A 27,561-nucleotide genomic window follows, 5' to 3' on the forward strand; every position below is an offset into this window, starting at 1 on the left:
TAGTAATATAGTTTATATAAAATACAGTTTAAATGAAATAGAAAGAGAACCGCGGGTATATCATATAATTGGATGACTTATGGATTCAGTTAATAAAAACTCATTTACCTAGAACCTATCATAGAGCCCTTTGCCAGGAACTGGCAAATTTTAGTAAGGTTGGTCTCTGGTCTCTAATATTTCACACGCAGTAAAGTAGCTTTGGCATTTCAAGCATTTTTGCCCTTTGAGAATTTCCTACCAGAGTGATTTGCAAATATACCTTTTATTTGCTTGATTTCCCAGCAGCAAAACAAACACACACACACGCACAAACACACACAGATTTTTTTGTTCTTAAAACACTCCTTTCCAGTCACATGTGCAGATGTGTCACCTGTGATTTTCCTTATCCATTTTCATGATTTTAGAAAACATTTTTGGAATAAACATAATTAAATAATAATGGTAATGCCCCTACTTTTCTTCCTCATATCTAGCCTTATTACAGATATTGGTAAAAGGATAAAATGTTCCTCACATAAATTCTAACTGCTAATATTCTCCAGCTTCAGATTATAGAGGAATTGAGAAATTGTACACTTAATCTTTCTCTAAAAATAAGCCTCGAAACCAAGAACTCTTCCCTCTTCTCTATGCCTATCCTTCTGCATCTCCAGACAGGTCCTTATTAAACCCACCACCAGTGCTGGAGTATGACGTTTCCCCCAAATAACTAATTTTCTCATGGGTGAGTAAAAGAATATATCATGAGATCAAAATCATGCATTCAAATATCGTGAACACTTTGGCAGAGAAATTATAAATGTTAAGAAACATCCACAGAACTTAAACCAAGCTGGAAGGAAAAGATATTTGCTATAATACCAAGAAGCTTGTAACAGTGTCCTGATTTTAAGATTTGGTGAAGTCCCCTTCTGTAATGTTCAGACTGAGAGAGAAGATCTAAAAACTAAGCACAAGTAAATACTCATTAAAAACATATATACATTTTTTATTAACACAGAAACCCTTCAAGATACTAATAGTATGGAAACATTATCTTTCACAAAATCTAACAGGCAGAGCCACCTCTGGTACCTAGGGCACATAGTGTTTGGGAAAAAGATACAATCTGTGCCAGGACAGGGCTTGTCAAGTAAGGATTGGCTGTCAGGTCTAAAGAAAAAGAAGAAAAAAAATATATATATATATATCTGTATATATATATATATATATATATATATATATATATATATATATATATATATATATGTATATAATTTGTTTCTTGGATATTTTTTTAACCTACCAGGACTTCTGCTTCCAAACTGATCAATGCCCTGCATCCTACAAGTCATTTGGGCCAGGGACAGCATACTTAATCATATCCAGTGATGAATGAAACTACAGCTTTTTGTTCCAAATACCCAACACAGAAATGGCTCTTACCCAGTCTTTTTTTTACCAGCCTGAGAATTCTCATGGATTTTTTTTGTAGAGGATAGGTCAGGGAGCTGGGCTAGTCTTACACAAGAGAAAGCTGGGGGCTATCCCAGAATGAAACTGGGGGAGATGAAGCTAAAAAGTCATCTAAATCTTCTCAAGAAGAGAGAATTATCCTTCAGGGCAGCGGTTCTCAGACAGGGGTGATTTTGCTTCCCAGGGGCAATGTCTGGACATGTATTTGGCTGTCACATTGCAGGTGAGTGGGATGAACTGTTGGTATCTAGCAGGTAGAGATCAATGTTAAACACCCCCCCCCCCATGCATAAAGCAGCCAAGAATTATTGGTCCCAAATGTCATAGTGCCAGGGTTAAAGTTGAGAAAACTTACCTTACTGAGATATAAAAAGGAAACTAACTTTTGCGTTGGGAGATTATGTAGAATCAGAAGTGTTACCGGGGAAGTGGCTTGAGCACCTTTCTGGAACTTCATTGTGCTACAGAACTCTGTTCTGGACTTGAAACCCAGCAAAGCACATGTGTAATGATGTCCAAGCAAGCATGTCCATTGCTGCACTGTGTACAGTGGGAAAATGATGGGATAACTCAAATATCAGTCACAGGGGTTTGGTTACATGAATCATATTGCATGTATATCCATGCAAGGGAATATCATGTCATTAAAAACAAGTTAAATGGATCTATATGTATTAACACGCAAAAATGTTCATTAGATATTGAGTAAAAAATGAATTCTGTTGTAAAAGTGTGGGTAATGTGATCATATTTTTTTTAAAAATGCATATTTATAATGTTCATTTAAGAAGTTAAAAGAGAAAGTAGTTTTGAGGTGGCATAGATTGACTAGAATTAGTACAATTATGTTTTATATTTAGCATAGAGGTTATATACTTAGATTTATCATAAATGATGCCAAATAAGCATCAATTACATGATAGAAGCTAATTAGAAAAGCTCACACAAAACCAAACTCAAACCTTTCAAACAATTCATGTGTTTTTGAGAATTTGAGTTGTTTAATTATTCCTTACATACCCATTCACTCATTTATTCTTTAAACAACTATTTTACTTAATCTCTTATGATGAGTCATGCCCAAGACTAGGCTCAGAGAATACAGTAGTGTAGAAAAGAGACAAAATAACTGTCTTCATGGAGTTTATTGGGTTGTTGGGTGTGTGGATGCATGCGTGTGCGTGCGCTTTTGCTGTGTGCATGCACTCTTGCTGTGTGCGTGCACTCTTGCTGTGTACATAAGGGATTTGGTGACCTTAGAAAAGATTCTCTTGCATTAAACCACAGCACCCTGTTGTTAGGCACTAATGTCTCTGAATTTTAGGGGAAAGCCCTAAAGAGCTACTATTCTAAGGTTTTGCCTAAAAAAACCCCGAAAGCCTCTTTTTGTTGCTGAAAACAAGCTGGTGGTGACTGAATTGACTTGTGGAGCAGGTGCTGTTTACAAAGATTGTTGCTATTGGAAACTTCCTCTTTGACCTTTGCTTCATTATGAAACCACCAGAACAAATCCTTCTAAAGCTGTTGTTATCAGGCATTTCATTCATGATGCTGCCAAGATATGCAGAACTCTTCCTCAGTCTTCTCTAAAATAAACCCTCTGTCTTCTTTCGGTGGCTACATCTCACTCAGCTCATGTGCCTTACGACTGGGTTAGCTGTTCTTTCTTGCCAGAATTCTAATTCAGTCTGTAAAGCGCTGCCCAGAAAACAGTAACTATCTGTTGGTGTTCTCTTTAATTTTCCTTCTTCTTAGCTTTGAATCTAGATTAAAAATATAAAATAACAAGTAAAATAAAATGAAGTCTTAAACTCATTTTTATATGATTACACGTTTTAAAACTGCAAAAAGAATTGACATCTTATGGTAAACAAGTAGGATTTGATTTCCTATTCAACTCAGTTGTACGATTTAAAAAATATTTTCCTTGTCAGTAACTAAAAGAATTAAAATCATCCTATATACAAAACTCTTATTAGGAGTCAGATAGAAACACTCAATGAGTGATTTCAGCAAACTCTTCAGGGCTCTGAGCATTAGCAGGCGGAATGTTGTGAATATTATTCTTTAATTTAAATGTCATCATTCATGGTCCTAAATTTCTTAGGCTCAACAGATTAGAATAATATGAAAAAAACCTTGACATTCATAATTTTAATGGTAAATTAATAAATACAATATAATTTGTCATTAAGGTCTTCTATGTCTTAATCTATTTTTAGTCTTTAACCCTAGACTTCCAAAATGGGAACTATTAATTAATTACTGTTAATTCAAAATAAAAATGAGACAGTATAACTTAGATTTACCTGGTAAAATTATTTGTCCTTTTATGAAAAAAAAATTCAAAAGGCAAAACAAATACTAAAAGGCAGGTATGCCACATGTTTTTTGTCTCCAGAAAAGGAAAAGTGATGTGACCTTTTGTGTTTTCCTTTTTCTCTTAGCCACCAGAAAGCGTTTAGCCAAGCATGCTTAAATCATGTTTCTCAAAACAGCAAGTGCTTTTGTGGCTTATATATGATCTCTGTTATGCTTTGTTCTTAAATGCCATATTTAGACTTAATTCTGTTTCTTATGCTGTCATCAGTCTTTTTGAAAGTTTTTGTGTGGCGTCATTTTATAAATGAGAATATTATATATGTAATTTGAGACAGCTTTATGGACCAGCATGATTGTTAGGATCTCGTGCTCAAAAGCCTCCTGTGGTTGATGTTTAATGCTCTGTGATCACTGTCTCAAAATTTTTAATGATTTAATCTTTGAATTTGTGTTTTATAATCAAAGCCCACTGGGACAATGGAGCATGTGCTGAAGGTTTGGAGAGTCTGCTCTTGTACAATTTGCCTCCCTGCCTCCCTGTCTTTCTAGGATGGGTTATAGGCCTTTAGCTCCCTACCACCTGCTGCCCCTGGCCCTGCCTGGCCTTCCCACTCCCACCCCTGCTCTGGGCCACTGATGCCTTCTGCCCAGCCGGTCCATCATGTCATTAGCAGAAGGAGGCTCACACTTCACCTCTGTTCTTCACCCCTTTGTGGGGTCTGGGTGCAAGCGTGGGTGGGGCTGCTTGGATTTGGCTCTATTCATGGAGTCTTGGGGCAGAGGCAGGGCAGCAGCTAACCCTTTCCTAGACTGGCGATACAAGGCAGATTTGGCAAGCACTTGACAGAGGCCTCTTACTCACCCCTAATCCAGGAAGCAAACACATTCCAGAGTGGAGGTTGCAATTTCTTGAGGATTTTTCTGTCACTTGGGATGGCAATGAGATGATGGAAATGGGAAGTTGATTTCTCTATCCCTAGCTCTGGCATTTTCATTTTTCACTAGGCCCACAAATTATGTATCTTGCCCAGTATGTGATAAATTCACATTTTATAGTTTATTCATTCTTTCATTTATTCAATAAAATTATTATTTTTGCACCTAGCATTATGTTAGTTAAAAACTATGATAATATCCAGTTGAGTGGCACTGTGCAGAAAATATACTCTCAGTCCAGCAAGCCTGATAAATTAGAGATTTCAGTAACCATATATAGGAGTATAAATTTCAAATGTTATGTTAGAAATCTCGATCCTATAGGAAAGCTTCTCCATGATTATTTAATTCAGGTTAGAAGAGGTTACCACATCAGAGTTTTTTACAACATAATAGCATACTAACCTGGCCTTTTCGAGTCTAAATGACAGTTTCTGAGCCATGTGTATAGAATCTGTAATAAGTAACTGATCATAATCAGGAATTGCCAGTATGTGGTTTAAATATGCTTATGTTTTATCATTAAAAATGACCATGATAACTAATTTTCCCTACTTTTATATTAAGTATGGCATATGCTTACTATTTCTTTCCATTAAATACATGCCACATTAACTATCTGCTCTTCCAATCCAATATTGATAGTAATCAGTTGTGGAGACCCAGGTATACCAGCCAGTGGACTGAGATATGGAGATGATTATGTGGTTGGACAAAATGTTTCCTACATGTGCCAGCCAGGCTATACAATGGAATTGAATGGTTCCAGAATCAGGACTTGTACAACTAATGGCACTTGGAGTGGAGTAATGCCAGCTTGTAGAGGTATGATAATGATTTCTTCAATATTTATAAGTGATAACCACCACATATTTTCTGCATTAATATGCAAATTTAAAGTAAATTTAAATAGTGTTTTTTTGTATTGTTTTGCTTTTTTTTCTGGTACCAAAATTGAGTGCTTTAAACCATATAGATAATAACATATAAGATTTTAAAACATTTTAACAAAAACATTATATCTCATTGTAAGTAATGATAATGAACTGTCATACAACCAAAATAACAAAAATATCATGTTCTGTGCTATGTAATCACCATCATCATTTATATTGATTGATGAATACTTAAAAGAGAATATAACCATAATGAACCATAATGAACTAGAACTTTAACTTAACTTTTACCTGGGTCGAGTTATTCATGGATGGGAAGAAAAACTTTCTATAATTTGAAAACAATCAGCGTGAATTGTAGAACTGTACTTTTTCTTAAAAGGTAAACCTGTTTCTTTAAAGAATGCAATCTAGAAGTAATATTTTAGTCAATATAGGTGTAAGTTTACTACTTTATGCTATTTGTTTTTCCATTGAAAATATTTTCATAATTTTTTGTCAATTTTTTTATTTGTGAAATACTGTAGATACAATGTCAGATAATTTATACTGTTTTATAGTAATACTGATTGTTAATCATCGAGATTTCTCATTAAGGTACATCTCTAAATGCCTATGAATTGCGAGTTTAATATCTCCCTGATGTAATCTAACACAAAAGAATAATACCAATGTGTTTCTTTTCTTCTTGATTACACAGTTGCCTAATCAGATCACTATAAATATACAGTTAGTCTGTGAAAATATATGAACAGACATTTTATATTTTATACATTATTAAAATATAAATATAAAATATTTCATACATTATTAATTGATTCTGATAATGACAATGTTATACAACTCCCAAAATTTATTTATATATGTTGCTAGTCATCAAAATAAAATCATTCCTCATTTTTAGATTTTATAATTGGTTCCCCTCTTTTTCCCTTCACCTCTGTCACCTTATCTAACTCATCTTTGCTCGAGGACAACTTAATTTTAAAATTGAATGTTTAAAAATTTTATAATGCATTTAGAAGCTATATAGTAAGTTTTAGCATATGAATCTAAGTGGTTGATAGAACAAAATTTGGATATTTTAATGAGATACATAATCTGTGTTTTCAAAAATATCACAGAATTACTCCCAAATTCCTTGCTACAATGCTGACACTTTATATAGCCAAACAACCCAGCACTTCAGTCTTTCTAAATGTCACTGGAAAATAATTTTATATAAAACCAGTAATTTATCAGTTGCAGTATACTGGATAGAAGGTCACCCTCTCTTTGCCTTCCCTTCGATGTCAGAAAGCTTGTTATTTTGTAAGAGAATATCTGACAACCAGTAGCCATTATGTTGCCAAGTAGTCACATCCTGGAAAGACTGATTCCAGGGATGTTTCAGGAATACTACCAGGAGAATAAAACATGCCACACCATATTGTCCTCCAAAAGGTTGAATTAGCACATATGCCTCTTCTAATGATATTTATTTTTTTAACACCAGGATATTTCAACAGCTGTGTCTAATCGTTTTTAATGTAATTACAGCTGTTACCTGCCCAACTCCTCCCCAGATTTCTAATGGAAGGTTGGAAGGAACAAATTTCGACTGGGGCTTTAGTATTAGCTACATCTGTTCTCCAGGCTATGAACTATCCTTTCCTGCTGTTTTGACCTGTGTAGGGAATGGTACCTGGAGTGGAGAAGTACCACAGTGCTTACGTAAGTATACTTTCCATACTTAAAATTATGTTTTCACTCTCCTAGAGCTACTTACTGTGATTACAGCTGTTACATAATTTTTTTCAGATTTTTCCAGGACAAATATGAGATTGTTAAGCTCTTTCCCATGCATAATTAAAATTCAATTAAAATCAGCATTTACCAGTGTAGCTATTTTTTATGCAATCCAACCATTATGTTCCTTCTGCTCTAACTTTTAGACTAAACTGCTTTGTTTGCAAAACACACTCTACATTTTACACATCTTGTTTTTTTGGGTGATGTCCTCTACTCAGGTTTATGTTCCTTAAAGGCAGAGATTTTTGTTTTTGTTCACTGTTGTACCTCTGGTATATAGTGCAATCCTTGGCAGGTATCAAACTTAGAACGCTATAGTAATTAAGACATTACAGCATTGGTACAGGGATAGAAGGTAAACCAGTGTTAGAGAATAGAGAGCACAGAACCATTTTATTGATACTTGATGTATTATAGAACAAATCAGTGGGGAAAGAATAGACATTTCAATTAACGCAATAAGGCAATTCGTTTACACACACACACACACACACACACACACACAATCTTTGTCTCACACCAAATAGCAAATCAATGTCAAATCATTAGGGAATTAAATATAAAAGTTTTAAATATTACAACACTACCTAAATGACCTTGAAGTAAGAAAGGATCTCTTAAAATGTGATGCAAAAGCTCCACCCATAACTGAAAAAGTGGAAAAAATAAGCTACATTATTAATTTAAAATTTCTCATTTCAAAAGGCCAATCATAAACCTGATAGTTTATTTGAAGAGCTTCCTATTAAGTGATTGCATGCCACCATTTTGCTGGCCCATCAGATCATTCATATCACATTTGCTACAGAGAGTATTACTAACCAGTTTTATTGAGCATGAGACATAAAACTAATTTACTTCTGCAATTGTGGTCTGTTAGACTTCAATTTATGCAACATCTAAAGAAGCTCCTTCTAGGTAATATGATTTATTAGAGTGTGTTCCAAGCCTCAAGGTTGATGTCACACAAATTGACCCTTAAAATTCTGATGCTAAGGATGATCTTAAAACAGACCAATGTGTTCTGAATGAGACTAGATATTCTACAGCTACTTCAGAATAAATAGCAACAAGGGGATTTTACAGAGATGAGTTTATGGTAAAGTTTGTTTGATATGAATGAAAAAATCTCAATCAAAAAGTTTCTTGATATAATGTTTTATTTTTTGATCTATTAAAATGCAAATAATAATAAAATACATACTATAGACATTTAAATTGTAATAAATATCCAAATATAATAAGGCTCACTTTTTCCCAGTTGCTTTACATATATTATTTTTAGTACATAGAACTCCTGGCTAAGTATGTTTAGTCATGACATTTTAATAGATAATGACACAGGCTCAGAGAGGTCAAATTGTAAGGACACTGGGTAACTCTGCCATCATTTGGGGGACCAGCTACATTATTGTGTGGCCTAAAGTCATATTACTAGTAAATGGCAGAGTATGAATTCCAGTTCAGAGAGGTAGACCTAAGAGACAATTCTCTTATCCATTGAATAGCCAAATTCAATAATTTTAGGTATTTAACAAAGAAGAAAATCTTTTCTCATTAAATCTGTTCAAACTATGCCTTTTTATCTTAAAGTTTATATCACTGTGAACTGAAGCCTTTTGAAAATAAACCCTGTGTCTTAAGCCTCTAAACTTGACACCAATAGGTTGTTTGGTTTAGTACATGAAAATCTAAAGATAGAAAACAGATTGAATGATGGGGGGGCTGGGAAGGGGGATTGAAGAGTTTATGTGGTTGCATCTCTCCTCCTTTCTTTTTTTCATTGAATAAAGATAAGATTCTGAGTTGAATGACTCAGCAGAAATATGCTAGAGAAACATTTCAGAAGTAAATTATAAAATAACTGTGAGATAACTTAGTAATAGAAATGATTGCTAAAGCTGAAGTACCCACTGATAATGCTCACTGAGGAAATATCCATTGAATTTAAAATGTGCTAGAGATACACAGACTAATAACACAAGGAGCCTGGCCTTTGGGGTTTGATATTATGTTGCTAGAAGTGCTTGGATGCCAAGTACCACTAAGGCTTACAATATCTAAGAAATGGTGAAAATTAAAACAGAACACAATAAATAAATATTTATTTTACATGTGTTACTATACTTGGAACATTTCCCCAGTTTATTTTATTTTAATATTTACTTTATGATTACTTTTCATCTTAACTGTTTTAAAAGAAAAAAATGTTTCTAAAAAGAGGTTTAAAAGTCCAAGTTTCTCTTAGAGTCTTGAATTTCAGGGAAGGTCTTTGAACACTGCGTTTGAGACTAAGGTATTCTATAAATATGGTATTCATTTATTCCAGGTTTCCTGGAGCAATTCTTGTTTATTCTGTTGTCCTGGTAGGTGTCCTATCCAGTTAGAATCCTCCTTTTACTCTCAAAAGTGTCTTGGTTTGGATGATGCATTTTATAGTCACTCAACCTATAACTATCTTAAGGCTACATTTATACTTAAAAACATTTGGTTATTTCCGTTTGCTTTATAGGGGAATAAGCTTTCAGGTGCTGAATCTGCAAATTTAAAAATTGAGTATACTTTTAAAACATAGTTAAAATAGTAAATTTTATGTTATGTATTTTGGACTACAGTAAAAAAGAAATTGAAAACATGCTATATGTACTTCGCCTCAGTTATCTACTAGATTTGAAGCCATCTGATCTCATCCTCTCCTACAGTTCTGCATGCTTACTCTGCTCCAGTCTCACTGGCCTTACTCTCCCTCCAGCATGCTACATTTGACCCAGCACAGGGCTTTGGCAATGCTGTTTCCTCTATCTGCAATGTTCTTCCTTGCGAGAGAATGGATGGCTAAATGGTTTTTTTCCTCCAAATCTTTTCTCAGTGAGAGACACCCGTGCTACCTTATTAAAATCCACTACCACTACTCACCTTCTAGCACATCCACATGTACAGTCCTGATCTCCTTCGCACAGTATTTTTCCCCATGGGACTTATTATCTTCCCATATACTACCATTTTTACTTATTAATTATGTTTATTCGTTTGTTTTCCTCACAAAAGCATAAACTCCACAAGTGCAGGAACCTTAGTTTGTTTACTAATAAGTGCAAGCACCTAATATTACCTAGAATAGTGTTTGTTTTTTAGTACTTTAAAAATATATGTTGAATGGAATCATCTAATCAATTTGTTTAGAACTATTGTCAAGTTGATTTCTTCAGTGATTGTAGAACATTGAGATTCCTTGGTTTTGTATGGATCTGGATTCTGATGGCCTTCTTTTCTCTTTAAAAAACTACCACCACCCCCCGCCAATATTTTGAAGAGGAAGACAACCGAATACTCAGATACTAGGATACGTGATCCGAGTGTTCAACAGAGCACGTATCATTGAAACAAATAACTATATCTTTTATATACATTAAAAAATACATAGCAATCTGGAGAGTATATCCTAGACCATTGTTTTTTTGTTGCTGATAGAGCTATCTGTGAATCACATGTCTTTTCAAGAATACACTCCAACTTTGTAGCATATATGTACAAATATGTGGTTTGATTCTGGTCAGTATAGAACAAAAAAATACCAAAAAATCTACAATTGTTAAGGTGGTCTACTAGGTGGAAAAATATTTGAATCAGACTAATTTTTAAAAAGTATTATGCTGAATTGAATATTCAGCATTTATTCATGTAGACAAAAGATAAATTTTCATTGGGATAGATTAACATGGGTAGCATGTCACTTTAGTGCAGTATTTCAGTTATTTTTGTCATTTTTCTGATGACATTTACTCTGATGAATCTAAATCACTGTATAATTCTCTTTCTTTTCACTTCCAGCAAAGTTTTGTGGTGACCCTGGTATACCTGCCCAAGGGAAAAGAGAAGGCAAAAGCTTTATATACCAGTCAGAGGTTTCATTCAGCTGCAATTCTCCTTTCATATTAGTGGGATCTAGCACCAGAATATGTCAAGCAGATGGCACTTGGAGTGGTTCATCACCTCACTGCATAGGTAATATTAATTAAAGATCAATAATGCTCAGTAATTTGGGGGAATTAATAGATAGTAGGGAGGTTTAATGGTTTACTTTATCCTATAAACTATAGTTGGCTAAATGTGAAAAATAAATGTAAAATATAGAAACCATTGGAAGGCACTGAAAATTAATATTGTTAAACATATATTATTTTGAGTACGTAAAACTTCTAGAATAAATGCTTAAAATAGTTTCCCTGTTTATCAGTAAAATGAAAAAGAAAAAAGCTACCAAATTAATATCATGAAATATCAGTACTAATATTTGTATAGAGCTTTATAGTTAATAAAGCATATTCAAGTGAAATTAGACTTGCTTCAAAAATATTAAAAAGGTACTTTGATTTCAAAATGGCTCTAAGTACATTTCTGTAATCCTAAATTTTTTTGTGTTTTGTTGTCATATATTTTATTGAAGTATAGTTGCTGTACAAAATTGTGTAAGTTACAGGTGTTCAGTTTAGTGATTCATAATTTTAAAGGTTATACTCCATTTATAGTTATTATAAAATATTGGCTATGTGTCCTGTGTTGTACAGTATATCCTTATAGCTTATTGTATATATAGTAGTTTGGACTTCTTAATCCCCTACCCCTATTTTGCCCCTCCCTCCTTCCCTCTCTCCACTGGTAACCACTAGATTGTTCTCTATATCTGTGAGTCTGCTTCTTTTTTGTTATATTCACTAGTTGTTGTATTTTTTAGATTTCACATATAAGTGATATCATACAGTATTTGTCTTTCTCTGACTTATTTTGCTTAGCATAATACCCTCCAGATCCATCCATGTTGCTGCAAATGGCAAAATTTCATTCTTTGCTATAGCTGAGTAGTATTTTATATATATATATATATATATATATATATATATATATATATATATATATATACCATATCTTCTTTATCCATTTATCTGTTAATGGACATTTAAGTTGCTTCCATATCTTGGAAATTGTAAATAACACTGCTATGAACATTGGGGTATATGTATCTTTTTGATTTAGTGTTTTAGTTTTTTGGGGGGTATATACCCAGGAGTGGAATTGCTGGGTCATAGGGAAGTTCTGTTTCTAGCTTTTGAGAAACCTTCATACTGTTTTTCACAGCAGCTGCACCAATTTACATTCCCACCAACAGTATATGAGTGTTCCCTTTTCTCCTAAAATTAAATTCCACATTGAATAAACTAACCAAATAACCTGTCATACAAGCTAGCCAAACCAGAGACTACCAGCCCTACCATTTTTATGCCTGAATCTCCTACAGGTGTCAGTGAAAAATGCAAATAACTAAGTCCTGTTTCTGGAAAAATAATTTATTTCTTGAAGGGAATATTACCCTACTTGATATTATAACTTAGTAAAGTCGTTGAGCAAATGTTTTATGTATGCGTTCCTCTTTCAAATCCGTCATTTTCCCTTAACTTTTTATTCACAGAGTTAGTTAGATGTCAAGTGCTTTTATATTAGAAGGGTTCAAAGTTCAAGAATTGCATAATTCATATAAACTGCAGTCTACCTGAATTTCCTGCTTTAAGATTAGCAGGCTTCTGTTCATGGAGATTAGATTTTACTCTTTATTATTACCCAGGGCCCTTTCATTAAACCCTAGATCTCTTAAAATTATTTTATGTGAGGGAAATATACATTTAAATAAAACTGTAAATTTTAAAGGAATATCACATTTTTAATCTTTATTTCAGAACCCACACGTACCTCATGTGAAAACCCAGGAGTGCCACGTCATGGATCTCAAAACAGTACATTTGGATTTCAAGTGGGTACTTTTTTATCATTTTTTTCCAGTTTTATTGAGATATAATTGACATACATCACCGTATAAGTTTAAAGTGTACAGCACAATGGTTTGACATATATATGGTGAATGATTACTGCAGTAATTTTAGTTAGCAATCCAGAGAGTATGTCCTCCATTATCTCATATACATACAATAAAAAAAAGCAAAAAAGAAAAAAAATTCCTTGTGATAAGAATTATTAGGACCTACTCTCTTAACAACTTTCCTATATACAATACAGCAGTGTTAACTATACTCATCACTGTTGTATATTACATATCTAGTACTTACATATCTTATAACTAGAAGTTTACACCTTTTCACTACCTTCCTTCAATCCTGCCCCCTCCCTCCGCCACTGCTCTGGTAACCACATATCTGATCTCTTTTTATGTGAGTTCAGGTTTTCGTTGTTGTTTTAGATTCCACATATAAGTGAGATCATATTGTATTTGTTTTTCTGTTGTCTGAGTTATTTCATCAAATGGATACTTTAAATATTTCCATTTAATATAAGCTAGATCAAAAGGCTTTGGTTCATGTGCAAAATCCTGTTAATGTAAACAGAAAAAAAAGTCATGCTTATATCTGCATTCAAAAACACCTTTTAAAAAAGGCAACAGGAAATGAAAGAGTGGAAATAAAAAGAAATTAGAAGGAATATATGCTTCAAGATATAGCCTAACTGACCATGAGGATAAAATTAAAATTGGAGAGAGCTGTGAGCATAGGAAAATCTGTAAGCAGTAGCTAGTATGTAAGAGAAATATTAAGTGAGGGAGTAAATGGGTAACCTCTACAGGAAGATATGGGGACAATGAGGAAAAGTGTAGTTGAAAGTGATACGGGTGACCTCGGCCTGCAGCAGCTTAAAGCAGGATTTCGGCTCCCCACCAGAGATTGAGGTCAGGCAGCGGCAGTGATAGCGCAGAATCCTAGCCACCAGACCACCAGGGATCAGCCATGAAGAAATGAATTTCTACATAAGACAGAAAGTAGTGAAGCAACTGAAGTGTTTATTAGGAGGAAAATGAGTACAGTATGTGTGGATAGACACACGAGCGGGCTCAGAGAGAGAGATCCGCACCCTTGTGGCAGTTTGAATCAATTTTATGGGGCATTTCTTCCGGGTTTCTTTGACCAATCATCTTGTTTTGCCTGGTTCTGAGTCCGTATTTGGTTTATCTCAGGGTCCTCCCCTGTGTGCGTGCACATCTCTTAGCCAAGATGGATTCTAGTGAAGAGGGCTATGGGTAGTTGGCATCACTTACTATGGGGTGGCGCCCCCTCCCTTTTTGACCTCCAAGGAGCCTTTCTGCGCATGTGTAGTTGGGAAGGTCTCCTTGACTTCGAGAATGAGGAATATGTGGTCTCTTATCTTCTATCTGGGAAGGGCCCAGCCCCCTCCATCATCCTGCTTTTATGGAGTTTCTGCTATTATGGAGTTTCTGTCCATAGGGGAGAACCTGTTCAGCCTGAGGCCCATCTATCTTCTGCCTCAAAAGAGGTTTAGAGAAACTTCTGAGACAAAGAGTTACCAAATATATAAAAATGTGGTTATTCAAGAAGGCAATAAGACTAAAAGACTTTTTTCTTATAATATGTATATAATATTAAAATAATTTTTAAACATTTTCATTGATGTGGGAAATTTCTGTAAAAATAATTTAACTGTAACCTATTATTATACAACACAGAGTTGGATTGTAATATTAGAATTCTTTAACATGCCCAGTCACGTGTGGCTGACTTTCTTTTCTTTCTTATTCCAGTTTAGATTTTATGTAGAGATTCAGCAAGATTTTCATTACAGGGGCCTAAGGGGAGCCAAAGTGCATACCAATTCCAAAAGGAAATAGCCAGTTTACACGCTAACCGATTGCCTTGTGTCGCAGGGTTTTCTAAATTGTGCTATTTTGTGTGGAATTCAGTGTGAACCCGAAGAACATTCATTTCTAAAGGAAGTACTCATAACAGGTGCCATATTTTTGTTGCTAAAAATAGTTTCCATTTATCTACAGTTCAGGCACAGTATGAACATTGATTTGATAGCTTTTCCAATTCTTCCTGTTTGCCTCAGGCCTATCTAGGTAATACAAAAGCGTGAAAAAGCATCTCAGTCTCTATTATGTTGGTGTTTTCAGAAAACTTTAGATTTGTATCTCCATAAAATGTTTTATCAGTTGATCGAGATCTTGAAAAATGAACTAGCTAAACAGTATTAGACCTCATCATATAGACAGAAACTGAAACAGAACATGACTTAACTTTGATCACAGAGCAAGTCAATGGCAGTATTTTTACAGAATACAGAATTTTGATGTCAGTGTCTGTACACTAAATCAGATGATTTTCTGAAGAATCTGAGTCCTTTTTAGGAAATACCCTTTGAGATAATGGAAATTGAAATAAATAAGATTGAGTTTAGAATAGTCATTCAATGAAATGAATAGAGTCATTCACTCTAAATTTTAAGAATTCTATTATAATCATTGAAAAATGTTATCACAAAGTTAAACTAACCCTGAATTCATACTCTTCAGCTAATAAACATATATTAGATCATTATAGTCTATCTAGATAAATATGAATAGACTAGATTTCAGATATGGTAAAATCTAATAAAATTGTATAATCTCTACTAATCTCTATTAAAACTACAAATGATATACTGAGTATGTTAAATTAAGGGTGTCAACTTTCATACATGGTTATGGCAGATATGTGCGTATGTCTGTATATATACTTATTTTATATATTTATATACAAATCATGTTTACTAAACCTGTATAGAGTCAACAGAATTTAAGAAGTTATGTAATTCTAACTAATATCAATTTATAGATGGATTCCAAATAAATATGACCTTATATAACTAGAAAAGACTTCTCTACTGGTTGACCAAAAACTCTTGCTTACAAGTAAGAAAAATTATTTTGAGCTAGCTTAAACCTAAAGGCATTAAAAGCCATGTGTTGGTGTGTCCCAGGCCACAAGAGAAAGGATCTAGGTGAGACTCATCAAGCCTAGAATCTAGGAACTGGACAACAGTACTCAGTCTCTTACACTACTCTGTATTTATCTACTTTTTCTTTCTCTGTAGATTGGCCATATGGCAAAGGGTGCATCATTACTATTTACATCTCAGCCACATACAGCAAGTGATTAATTATCTCAATCTCAGTTTCAAATATCCAGAGAGAGAATCAAAATGTTTCAACTTTTGTATCTACCTCTGGTTTGATCTAGTGACCAGTAGCGAGTTAAATAAAATCATAGCTATAGCTAGCCCACTTCTGGGAGGGACAAGAGAAAGGGGAAAGTTATAAATTGCAGAGGCACTCTGCATTTCTTAATTTTCTCTTTAATGTGTTTATTTTGTTCAATCTCCTTTTCTATAAAGATTTATATAGTAGATTTTTGGACATTGATATAATTACTAAAATATAAGAATATATCACCTGTTGCTAGAGAATGCAAAAGCTCTAGTTTTAGAAAAAAGTACTCAAAGTAATTTCTCTTTTTATTTAAAATATTATAAACTGGAACAATTTTAGCTAAAAATATATTAGTAGTAAGGAGAATAAGTATCAAAATGATTGATGCAACATCCAGATTAATTATGGAGGAAATGCCAAACACAAATATTTCACTAACTGCTGTATTACTCTAAATTGAGCTCTGGGGTTTGGAAGGCACATTAACACTGATTTAGGACTTGTTACGTAAAATTATTATAAATATAAAATATTTTAAATCTGATTTTAGATATTTAATTCCAAGGTATTAAACATAAGATATTTAACCCTACCAAAATAACCATTATGAAAAAGCTCTGTCTTGACTACAGAGACTACAAAAGCATCCTTGATTGAGATGTAGGGAGACAGAAATAATCAACTAAAGACAACATGATCAACTATTTGTGACTGTTGACACCTTTCATTCTCTGGCTTCTGTTTCCAAAAGCAAGTCTGGACCACCCAGTTTTATAGATACAGGACTCCTGGGTAAAACAGTAGCCATCTTGGCAACCACAGTTCACCCTACTATTGAATGTTTCATGAGCAACCATATTACCCGAGTAGGTGGAGAACACTGAAGAAACCAAACATCTTCTAAGCTACCTGACTTTAAAAGGAATGTCCTAGGTATTCTATCTAGGCAGTTATCTATTGTATCTGGCAAACTTGACAGTAATCAGTTACCTAGACAACCGTGCCCCGCATCTCTTTTACGTAAACTCGGTGTTCTGTCACACATTCTGCTAATGTTTAAAAAATTCATCATGACATGCTCAGATGTGTTTGGCAATCACTAGTGTGCTGGGTGCTGAACCACTTCTCTGTAAATATAGCATCCAAGTGACAACAGCAGCAGCGTAATGGACCTTGCACAAAGCTACAGCATGCCTGAAACAAGACTCCAGCAAGTAATAATTAGCCTTTTTCCTTTCACCACTGACAGTGCTTGTCTAACTAAAAAGCTTCCCAAAGCAGAGAGAGAAGCCATGTAGAGAATCCAGACATAATTCAGAGTCAGCCCTGGCTGAAATGTGGTCTTATAATGGAAACACTTCTATTCTTAGAAGAAAAAACGATTGGTTATAAAGTAATGCTAGAAGCAGTTAAAAAGATAAGGCCGAACCATACTGAATAACTTTGGGTTATTTTTAAGAGGGGTAAATATAGTTCTTAATAGGAGAAAACAATCTATCACAGAAAAAGTTTACAACTAATATTTTTACAAAAATTTTACAGTATACTACAAGATGAAAACATCTTTCAAGGTGGAATGCTTTAGAGAGCAAAGGCTTGGCACAGTCCTAGACCCATGTAAGAGCAGCAATTACTCTTATGCCAAAATTATCTTTAGTGTAGTCAGTGAGAACCAGAATATTGATATTGTAATAAAATGTCAGGATTAGCTGGAGCAGTCTGGGAGAGCCCAAGATATTCAACACCATTCTACATTGACCATTTCTGCAAAATAATCTAAACGGACACCTACAAGCAGCTTCCTTGGGTATCCAGATACCAGGGTCAACCTTGTACCTCTGAAAAGAGGTTCATCTGATGACTCTTAAGTACACCTGTGTTAGAATTTGTGTATGTATATGTACAGCTCACATTTACATATGTAACGACATCGACTCTCTTCTAGAAACCCACATAAGCTGACAGTTGCTGAAATTTTACAGCTTTTAAAATTTGAAGGTTGGGGATTAGAGAAACAAGAGAGGCTGTTCATTGACTATTGAAGTGATCAAAGATATAAATTAAGTACCATTTTAAAACTTTGTTACTATTTATCAAATGGTTACTATCTACAGCTGTAGTACTTATTAACTTATTAAAAATCATGTTAAAAAAATCTAACTCATAAACGGTTAGCTAATACTAGACTAATAATACTAATACTAGACTAATACTAATACTAGAGTGTTCAAAAGCACTGTAAAAGACATTTTATTCATATTTTGGAGAATAAAATATTTACATGTTTAATTAAGTTAGGCTACCTGTAAAGTACTGTGTGATATAATGTCAATAAAGAACTTAAAATGGCACTTTAATGTTTTACTTAAAACCATATATCATGGGGCATCCCTGGTGGCGCAGTGGTTGAGAGTCCGCCTGCCGATGCAGGGGACACGGGTTCGTTCCCTGGTCTGGGAAGATCCCACATGCTGCGGAGCGGCTGGGCCCGTGAGCCATGGCCGCTGATCTGGAGCCTGTGCTCCGCAGCGGGAGAGGCCACAACAGTGAGAGGCCCGCGTACCGCAAAAAAAAAACAACAACCATATATCATGCACTTTTAAACTTCAGTATTGAATATTGACTGGTGTGTAGAATCCAATTTCATAGTTAAAAAGTAATTTGTGACTAGAATAGAACTTTTTCCCTGGTATTCACAAAACCGTTTTGCCATTTCAGGCTTCAAAAGAAAAAAAAATGTGCCTTTGCATCTCTAAGCATATCTGTAAAGAAATACAGATTCTGTTGAGTAGCCTCTGAAATTTGGCTTTCTTACATTTGGTTGGTTCATGTGACAATCCCTGTGAAATGAATGGAAATATGATTTTTAGATTAAATGACTTTTCCAAAATAAGAAAACAAAACAACCATGGTGATTATATGTATGACTTCCAGTTTATAATTGAAATAAGTACATAAGTACATTGAATGAGGCAGGTGTGTTACATAGTGTTGTATTACCTTAAATGGTGAATATCATAACATGAATTTTAAAACAAAAAAGTAAAATTAAACATTTAAAATTGAAGTCTTCTGATTATTTTTTAATAAAAACTGATAAAACATCTTAATTCTGTTTTTCTCATTCAGGAAGCTCAGGGCCCAAAATTGATGCTCAGTCAGCGAAAATCCCTTGTACCTCATCTTAAGTATATGTGTTATCCTTTCATTTTTATGATCCTGCCTTTCTACTTAAATTTTATGAATTTTAATATATTAAAATTATATTAGAAGCTACCTCAACTTTTCTTGGGTAAAGTATTTAATATAAACATAATAAAAATACCAATATAAAATAGTTGTTTAAAATATATTACAGAGGGAGCATATGAATTTTTGATGCCTTTATTATATATATATTTTGATAAGTTGCTAGGAACCATACTGTGTACTCCAGTTAAGCAAATATTTGATATTGAAAATCAGACACAAAAAAATACAGTGATGAAAATTCTAGCAAAGTAAGAGTAATTTGCTATAAAACATCATGAAAGGGAAGATAGATCTTATTCAGAATGTTTTAAATTTCTAAAATTTTGATTAATCATATGATTAGATCTCTAACTTCATGACTAAGGAACTGAACTGTAACATTTTAAAGAGGGAATAAAGAGTTAAAGAAGGTAAGTCATATTTACTAATTAGACATGTCTTATAATTTTATAGTGCATTTGTAAACCACATGCTAATTTGGGCCAATTTAAAGAAAATTTTATTTAAACATTAACTGCAATTAAAACTTGATATGGATTTTTTTAAAATCTTGATATAAAAATAATTTTTAAAATTAATTTTTACATTTTATATAATTGCTTATACAAATAACACTTTTGTTAGTAAATATTGGCAGGAAAATTGTACATAAATTATTTTACAAGAATTTTTAAAATTATATAATGGAAAATTTTATAATGTTACTTATTTTTCTACAAATATTCAAATTATATTATTTATGTTAGAAATTATTTATAGTCAGAGGAATTTACATGACAAGTTGGAAAAGGATGGAGAGATATGTAAAATATACTATTAAGTAGATTTATCACTGGCAAAATTATTAATTCACTAATATTTAGAGAAAATTTTGATGATTGATTTGAATACAACAAATGTTGAATAAAAATCAGTTACTAAATTTGTATAACTCTAGGTATCTTAAATATTAGGTATAAGTGTGAATTTGACAAAAATTTTGTTATTAAATGTGTTGATGATATATAGAAAAACTTTAAATAGATTTTAGTTCTATGGTATCTGGTTAATATGTAAAGCAGTATTTATTGTGATTTCAGAAAAGATTACAGACATGAGGAAAAAGTCTTAGAAGTTAAAAAAAAAAAAGTGTATGTAATCAATCATGTCTCTCATTCCTTACTAATATAAAGGTTGATGAAATAACCCAAATGTACTCTTCAAAGAACAAATAATGATTTAACTTTATGTTAATTAAAGTATGGAAGGGATATCACTATATTTTAAGAAACTGATAGACATGTTAAATCTTTTTAAGTAATCAAATAATTTTATACTAAGTTCTTAGTCCCCATTCCTTCAGTTGCTCCAACATTTTCAGGACACTTTTCTAAGCTCTGGGTGTATAATGGTGAATAACATATGGTCCTTGGCTGAGCGGAGCTAACATTTTGGTGTGTGGGTCAGATGGAATAGATGATTTTATAGGATAGGTTGATAATATTGATAACATTGAAAGGAACTAATAAAGCACATAAGAGACAGCTTTCCTAGTCTGCTTGCTGCAGGGAAAGCTTTCTAGAAATTTTGTCTGAGCTAAATCTTTTAGGGTAAGATCTAGGGAAAAATAGTTGGGAAATGCATTCCATGTGGGAGGGACAGTGTAAAAATATGCATGCATTATGGGAACTACAGGAATTCAATATTATATGAGCACAATTTGAGTAAAAGTAAGTGGTCAATGATGATGCTAGAGACAGCTAGTGATCAGTTTATGGAGGCTTTTATCCACCAAGTTAACATATGTAACTTTATCCTATGCGAGATAAGCCAGTAAAGATTTTAAGAAGGATAATGATAAAGTAAAACTTTCATGTTGAGTAAATCACTCTGACTTTAGAGTGAAAAATAAATTCAATGGGGTCAAGACTGGAGAAGTGGAGACAAGTTAGATGATTATTATAATTGGTTATAACAGTAATTCTCAAAGTGTGGTCCCTGAGCAGCAGCAGTATTACCTGGGAACTTGTTGGAAATGTGATTTTTAGGGTCTCCCTCAGATTTAACCCAGTCAGAAATTCCTGAGGGGAGCTCAGCTCTCTGTGTTTGGATAAGTCCTTCTGGTGATTATGTTATCTACTAAAGTTTGAGAACCATTGAGAAACCATGTTGAGGACTAAAACAAGATGTATACGTGGGAAAAGAGGGAAGGGGACAGTTTGAGAAAGATTTAGGAGGTAAAATTGTCAGTCTTTGGTGGTAGATTAAATGAGGGGAGATTTATGGGAGAAGGCTGGCCATTAACTGAGATCTAGCCTAAAGTAAGATTGCTGGATTGATAGAGGTGATGGGTTTTGTGGAGCCAGTTTGACTAAAGGATGGAATTGCAAAGTCCACACGATCAGTTGTATAAACTATATGAGGAAGTAAAAATCTGTAGCACCATATTGCACAACTTCAGGGAGTATGTGAATGGCATGCTCTGGAGCACAATTTGAAGGATTATATTGAGTACAGCATGAAAAGTGCTCCCTGGAGTGGAGCAATGTAGTAGCCCTGGACAAAATTGGGCATTAAGAAGATAAGAGATCTCCTGGATGCAGAGATGATGCTGTCATGGAAGGCATAATATGAGATAACTGGAAGGATAAAGGTTGTTATAAGAGAATGACTATTAGAACTGAGCATTTCAAGTGTAGCATAGTTCTGGGTGATAACGAGAATAAGAAAGATGGTGGAATATAGCTAGTCTCAAGGTCCAAGTGGAATCTTGTATCGAATTATGTCACATTAAGCTTAGCCTCATGTTGCTTTAGCAGGTGGGAGTAGGAACTAATGGGAAAAAAAGGAAACACAGTCTATGTGAAAAACCCTAAGACAGCAGTTGAACATTGTCAGACTCCATATGCTGGGGAAGGCTGAAGTGGCAGACTCTAAGTACCCCTTATCTTCTCCTCCACCTCTAATCATTTAATAAATCCTGATGATTTTTCCTTTTAATATATTTTGAGTAAACAACTTCCTTCCCATGTCTATTGCCACAAGTTGGTCAAGCTTTATCCACTCAAATCTAAAATGGCAATTCAAGCCTCATAATTAGAATTACTGTTCATCATTCTTTTTGTTTCATAGTTTCCCCATACAGTGGTTAGTTTAATTTTTCAAAGATTTTATTTTCTACATAAATTTTAGTTGCTCTGAAAGCTTTAGCAACTTTATGTTTTTATTTTAAAAATTCAATTGCTATAGCCTGCTATTTGAGAGTCTTCAGAAACTGATTATTATGTCTCTGACTTAATAATTATAGCTGGAATTTATTTAAAGCTTATGTTCCATGCCCATGTGGAGCGAATTATATATCCTATTTTTATTTAATCCTTAAGTCGCAAGGGAAATAATATCATCTTTATATAGAGAGAGTTAAGTCTCAAAGAGGAGATATACCTTATTCAAGATCAGAGTCAAAGTTAAAGCCGAGTATACACACCTCTGGGGTCTGTTTTCTTTTTTACCTATATCTTACAGCTTTCTACTTTACTCCCAAATTCCCACCTCACTGTGTAAATTATCTATGATAACCAATCAAAAGTGCTCTCTTTTTTTCCTAAACTATATGATGTATGTTTTAACCACCATACATTTTCTCATAATATTCTTATCTTTTCTACTTATATCAGTTGTTTTCAAACGTTAGTTTGCATTAAAATCACTTGGAGGGCTTTTTAAAACACAAATTGCTGGTTGCTACCCTAAGAGTTTCTGATGCAGTGGGTCTCAGCTAAGTTTCCAGAATTGGCATTTCTAACAAATTCCTAGGTTATGCTGAGGTTACTGGTCTGGGGACCACATTTTAAGAACCATTGTTCTATATATTTATCTAAATTACACATCCCTTAAAAGCTTATTGCAAATAGCATGTCTTCCATTGTATTTTTCTGCTACCAATCCAACCTTCAATAAACACCTTTATGTCCAATCTCATATTGCATTTACTGTCTTACATATTCACTGCCTCTTGTGTTGTTAGCTATCTTTATTTCCGTATCTGCCTTTATCCATCTTCATTTATCTGTCTCTATTTAACTGTCTGTTTGTCCATCTTATATTCATATGTAGCTTATTGGCCTTTTGGTATCATATATTTTCTTCAAATTACCATGGCAAATATTTGACACCTATGTGTACATTGTATTCAAGTATTTAATGATGATATGCACACAAAGAAATCTAAGGTTTTTTTTCTTCAGTTTTTTTCTGCAATTTTATTTTAAATCAGATTTCAGTTTCTTTTCCTTCCAACCTCTACCTTGCAGAATTTCTTTTGAAAGCATTTTCTCGTCCATGTTTTTATTCTATCTGTTGCTGTATTTGAAGTTGCATTGGGACATTTGTTTTTCTCTCTGTAATTTGCTATAGGTAGGAAGTGTTGTACAGTTCCACTGCAAAAAAGGACATCTTCTCCAAGGATCTACAACACGTACTTGCCTTCCTGACCTCACGTGGAGTGGAATTCAGCCTGAGTGCATACGTAAGTATTGTGGCTAAGAAAATTATACTTATGAAGGATAAGAATTTATATGCATTTTTTTCCACATGTGAAAAATAAACTTATATGTGTGTAAAAGAGGTGTTGCATTGTTTTTTTAGGTTATTATAAAATATAATTCATGCATATAGTGTTTTACTGTAGCATACCCCCATGGCTAGTGGGGAGCATTATTCTTTAAGAAGTCAGAAGGCACAGGGCAAAATTTTGTTCTTTTTGAAAAGCTCTTGTAATTGCGTTCAGTTTGGTCACCAGGTAATTTTAGATGATGATTATTTTTTAGGTTCATAGATCTGCACCTATGAATCTGAAGTACTTGTGAGATACAGGAGGCTCCAACATAGTAGAGACTCAATCTTTTTCACTTGTGAAATTCTCTGAGAACCTGAGGAAAGCTAGAAATGTCCATGAAAGGATATATGCATGAATACCTTAACCAAAAATTTGAATACTACTTAGGATTTCCTGGAGCTTCTAAATGTGCACTGACTCTAAGTTGAAAGCACTTGCTGTACAGATTGAATGAGAGCAAAGATCACTAAACAGTCTTTTTTGAATACAGTTAGAAATAAATTTTAGCTGGTGAGTTATCTCTTTTTCCCTCCTACTTCCTCTTTTTATTTCCTCTCCATCTTTTTTGCGGGGGAGAAAAATGAAGAGTAAGCAGGAATAAAAATACTCATCAGAATGGTTTCTAGCTTTTAGGATTTGCTGAAGTCCAAATAAGTCCTGTGAATTTACTCTATCCCTGTTCAGAACCACCCAAATAATCACAGGGGCCCCTGTGGATCCTCAGTTTACTGAAAAGCAGCAGAACACTCCACTGAGAAGTCATGTCACATGCCTGGCTGGCTTATATTTAAATACGGCAAAATTCCTTAAAAGAGAATTCCTCAGAGTGTGTACATACTTTAGAACAGCTGTGGGGGATATACTGAGGTATTTCATAGTAAACTAAGATTCTTTGATGACCTGCATATGGGATATGATGATTTAAATAAAATTAAATGGCTTCTGTTACTGCAGAGCATCTCAGAATATCTAATAGGTGCATAATGGGGCTTAAGAATGTAGCAGAAACAGACAATTTGTGTTTATTCTTAGCAGTATTTCCTCAATGAGAATTAAATTTTATTAACTGAATTATATTAAATATAAACCACATAACAAAATGTTTTTCACATAATGTTAAAAATATTAGCTATTATTTATAGCTTAGTACATATCCACTAGGAAACAAATGGAAAAAAATTTTTCCAAACAAATTTGTCCACAGAACACTTTTTCTCAGAGACCATCTTTAAGGGTCTATATCCATGAATAAATGATCAGAAATGTTGTCTTGCTTAGGGGGAGAATTCTTTGTAGCATCTATTTCTGATTAAGAAGGGAATGGTCATCATAAGACACAAAACAGGTGAACTGAGCGGCAGGGTCAGGGAGTGTCATAAGTGCAGGTTTAGTGGAATCAAAAAATTAAATGAATGAAAAGATACTGGTAGCATATGGACCCAAAATATGGCCAGAAAATTCCATATGCAAAAAATTATAAATTGTACTTTCTACATTAGGAAATATGAATATCAGAGCAAATTGTGGTTGAATTTACCTTTAGAAGACATGCTTTTTAATTTTAAATAAATATAATAAATAAAAATTATATATTAATATTTCCTAAACTGGTATAGAAAATCTGAGTTTGATCAACTTTAAAACTTATCTTAAGCAGGACTTATTAGATCCTTTAAAATGCTAATATATATTGTGACTCTCTAAAATGGTGATATAGTATACATTTATTAGCTTAATTATCCAGAGTTAGTCTTTTATTTTTTCTCTCAGTTTATATGTTAACAACCACCAGTGTTCCACAGATGATCGTTTATGAAATGCTAGTCTATGAAAACAACATTTACATTTACATTGATAAGCTTTCCTTGATTCATGAGAATAACAAGTTATATTTATATAAAGACATTAGCATACCTATAAAAATATATTGTGACTCCGATCTCAAAATTTTCTTAACATGTCTATAAAAATGAACATTTTTTCCCTTTTCTTAATATAGCCCACAGCTGTAAACAGCCAGAAACTCCTGCTCATGCAAATGTAGTAGGAATGGACCTTCCGTCCCATGGGTATACATTAATTTATACCTGCCAGCCTGGCTTCTTCTTAGCAGGTGGAACAGAACATAGAGTGTGTAGATCTGATAACACCTGGAGTGGAAAAGTTCCTGTTTGTGAAGGTAAGTTTTCTCTATAAAAGCTTTCAACAGAAGATTTTGTACTGTTTAAGCTTTCCTCAGATACAAGAGACAAAAAAAAAAATCAATTTAGATTAGCTTAGGAACAATGTAAATTTGTTCACCAACTCTAAGAGTAGGAGTGATGTAGACACTTTTGGATCCCAGGGCACAGAAATATTATTCAGGCCTTTTTATAGCTTCTTTTCCATGCTCTATTTTTAATTCTTGCCTTTATTACTTTTCCTAGTTCTCTATTCACAGTAGGTATATTAGTTTTCTAAGGCTGCCATAACAAAGTACCACAGGCTGGGTGACTTAAAAGAATAGGAATTTATTCTCTCACAGTTCTGAAAGCCAGAAGTCCAAAATCAAGGTGTCAACAAGGCCATGTATCCTCTGAAGGCTCTAGGGAAGAATCATTCCTTACCTCCTTCGAGCTTGTTATAGCTTCTGGCTATCCCTGGCATTCCTTGGTTCATAAATGCCTCACTACAATGTCTACCTCTATCTTCACATGGCCTTCTTTCCTATGTATCTCTATATGTCCTGTTCTCTTCTTATAAAAACACTAGTCATTGGACTTAGGGATTATTTCAGAAATATTTTACCTCAAGATTCTCACCAAATTACATCTTCAAAGACTCTGTTTCCAAATAAGGTCATGTTTTGAGGTTCCTAGTGAACATGAATTTGGAGTGTGTACTATTCAACCCACTATAGTAGGGAATATTGCTGCCAGCATTCCTGGGTTTATATCCTTCTGGTAGAATAACCCTAGTAGAAAGAGTCTTTCCCAAAACTTGGTCAGGAAAGCACTATATGAAAGTCTGATTGCCACAATTTTTAATGGAATCCATCTCCAAATTCATTTCTCAGCCACTATGATATGACAGTTTGACCAGATCTAGGTGATGTTTCCACCCATGTTGCTGCTTTGGTTGATCAGGACAATCCCCATCTGAACAAGATGTAATGAGTTTACCAGAGGATAAAAGGGTTATGTTTCCAGAAGAAGGAACAAAGGAGGTTTTTCTAGAATTCTTGATAAAGTGATCAATACATTCTTTTTTTTTTTCAGTCC

At 33.8% G+C, this 27,561-nt stretch overlaps 1 protein-coding gene across 3 annotated transcripts in view; it reads left to right on the plus strand.

The window, feature by feature from the left end:
- Positions 1-27,561, plus strand: part of CSMD3 (CUB and Sushi multiple domains 3) — a gene marked incomplete at both ends in the record, with an annotated part of 1,078,626 nt that overhangs the window by 1,027,149 nt on the left and 23,916 nt on the right. For all 3 annotated transcript variants that reach the window (XM_082674966.1, XM_082674967.1, XM_082674968.1), the window contains 6 exons: positions 5,365-5,544; positions 7,155-7,328; positions 11,238-11,411; positions 13,139-13,212; positions 24,100-24,211; positions 26,301-26,480. In XM_082674966.1, the coding sequence (XP_082531092.1) occupies positions 5,365-5,544; positions 7,155-7,328; positions 11,238-11,411; positions 13,139-13,212; positions 24,100-24,211; positions 26,301-26,480 (894 nt within the window). The remainder of the gene's footprint in view (positions 1-5,364; positions 5,545-7,154; positions 7,329-11,237; positions 11,412-13,138; positions 13,213-24,099; positions 24,212-26,300; positions 26,481-27,561) is intronic.

Source organism: Grampus griseus, assembly GCF_964374135.1.
Source record: "Grampus griseus genome assembly, chromosome: 17".
In the NCBI taxonomy this organism is placed as follows: Eukaryota; Metazoa; Chordata; class Mammalia; order Artiodactyla; family Delphinidae; genus Grampus; species Grampus griseus.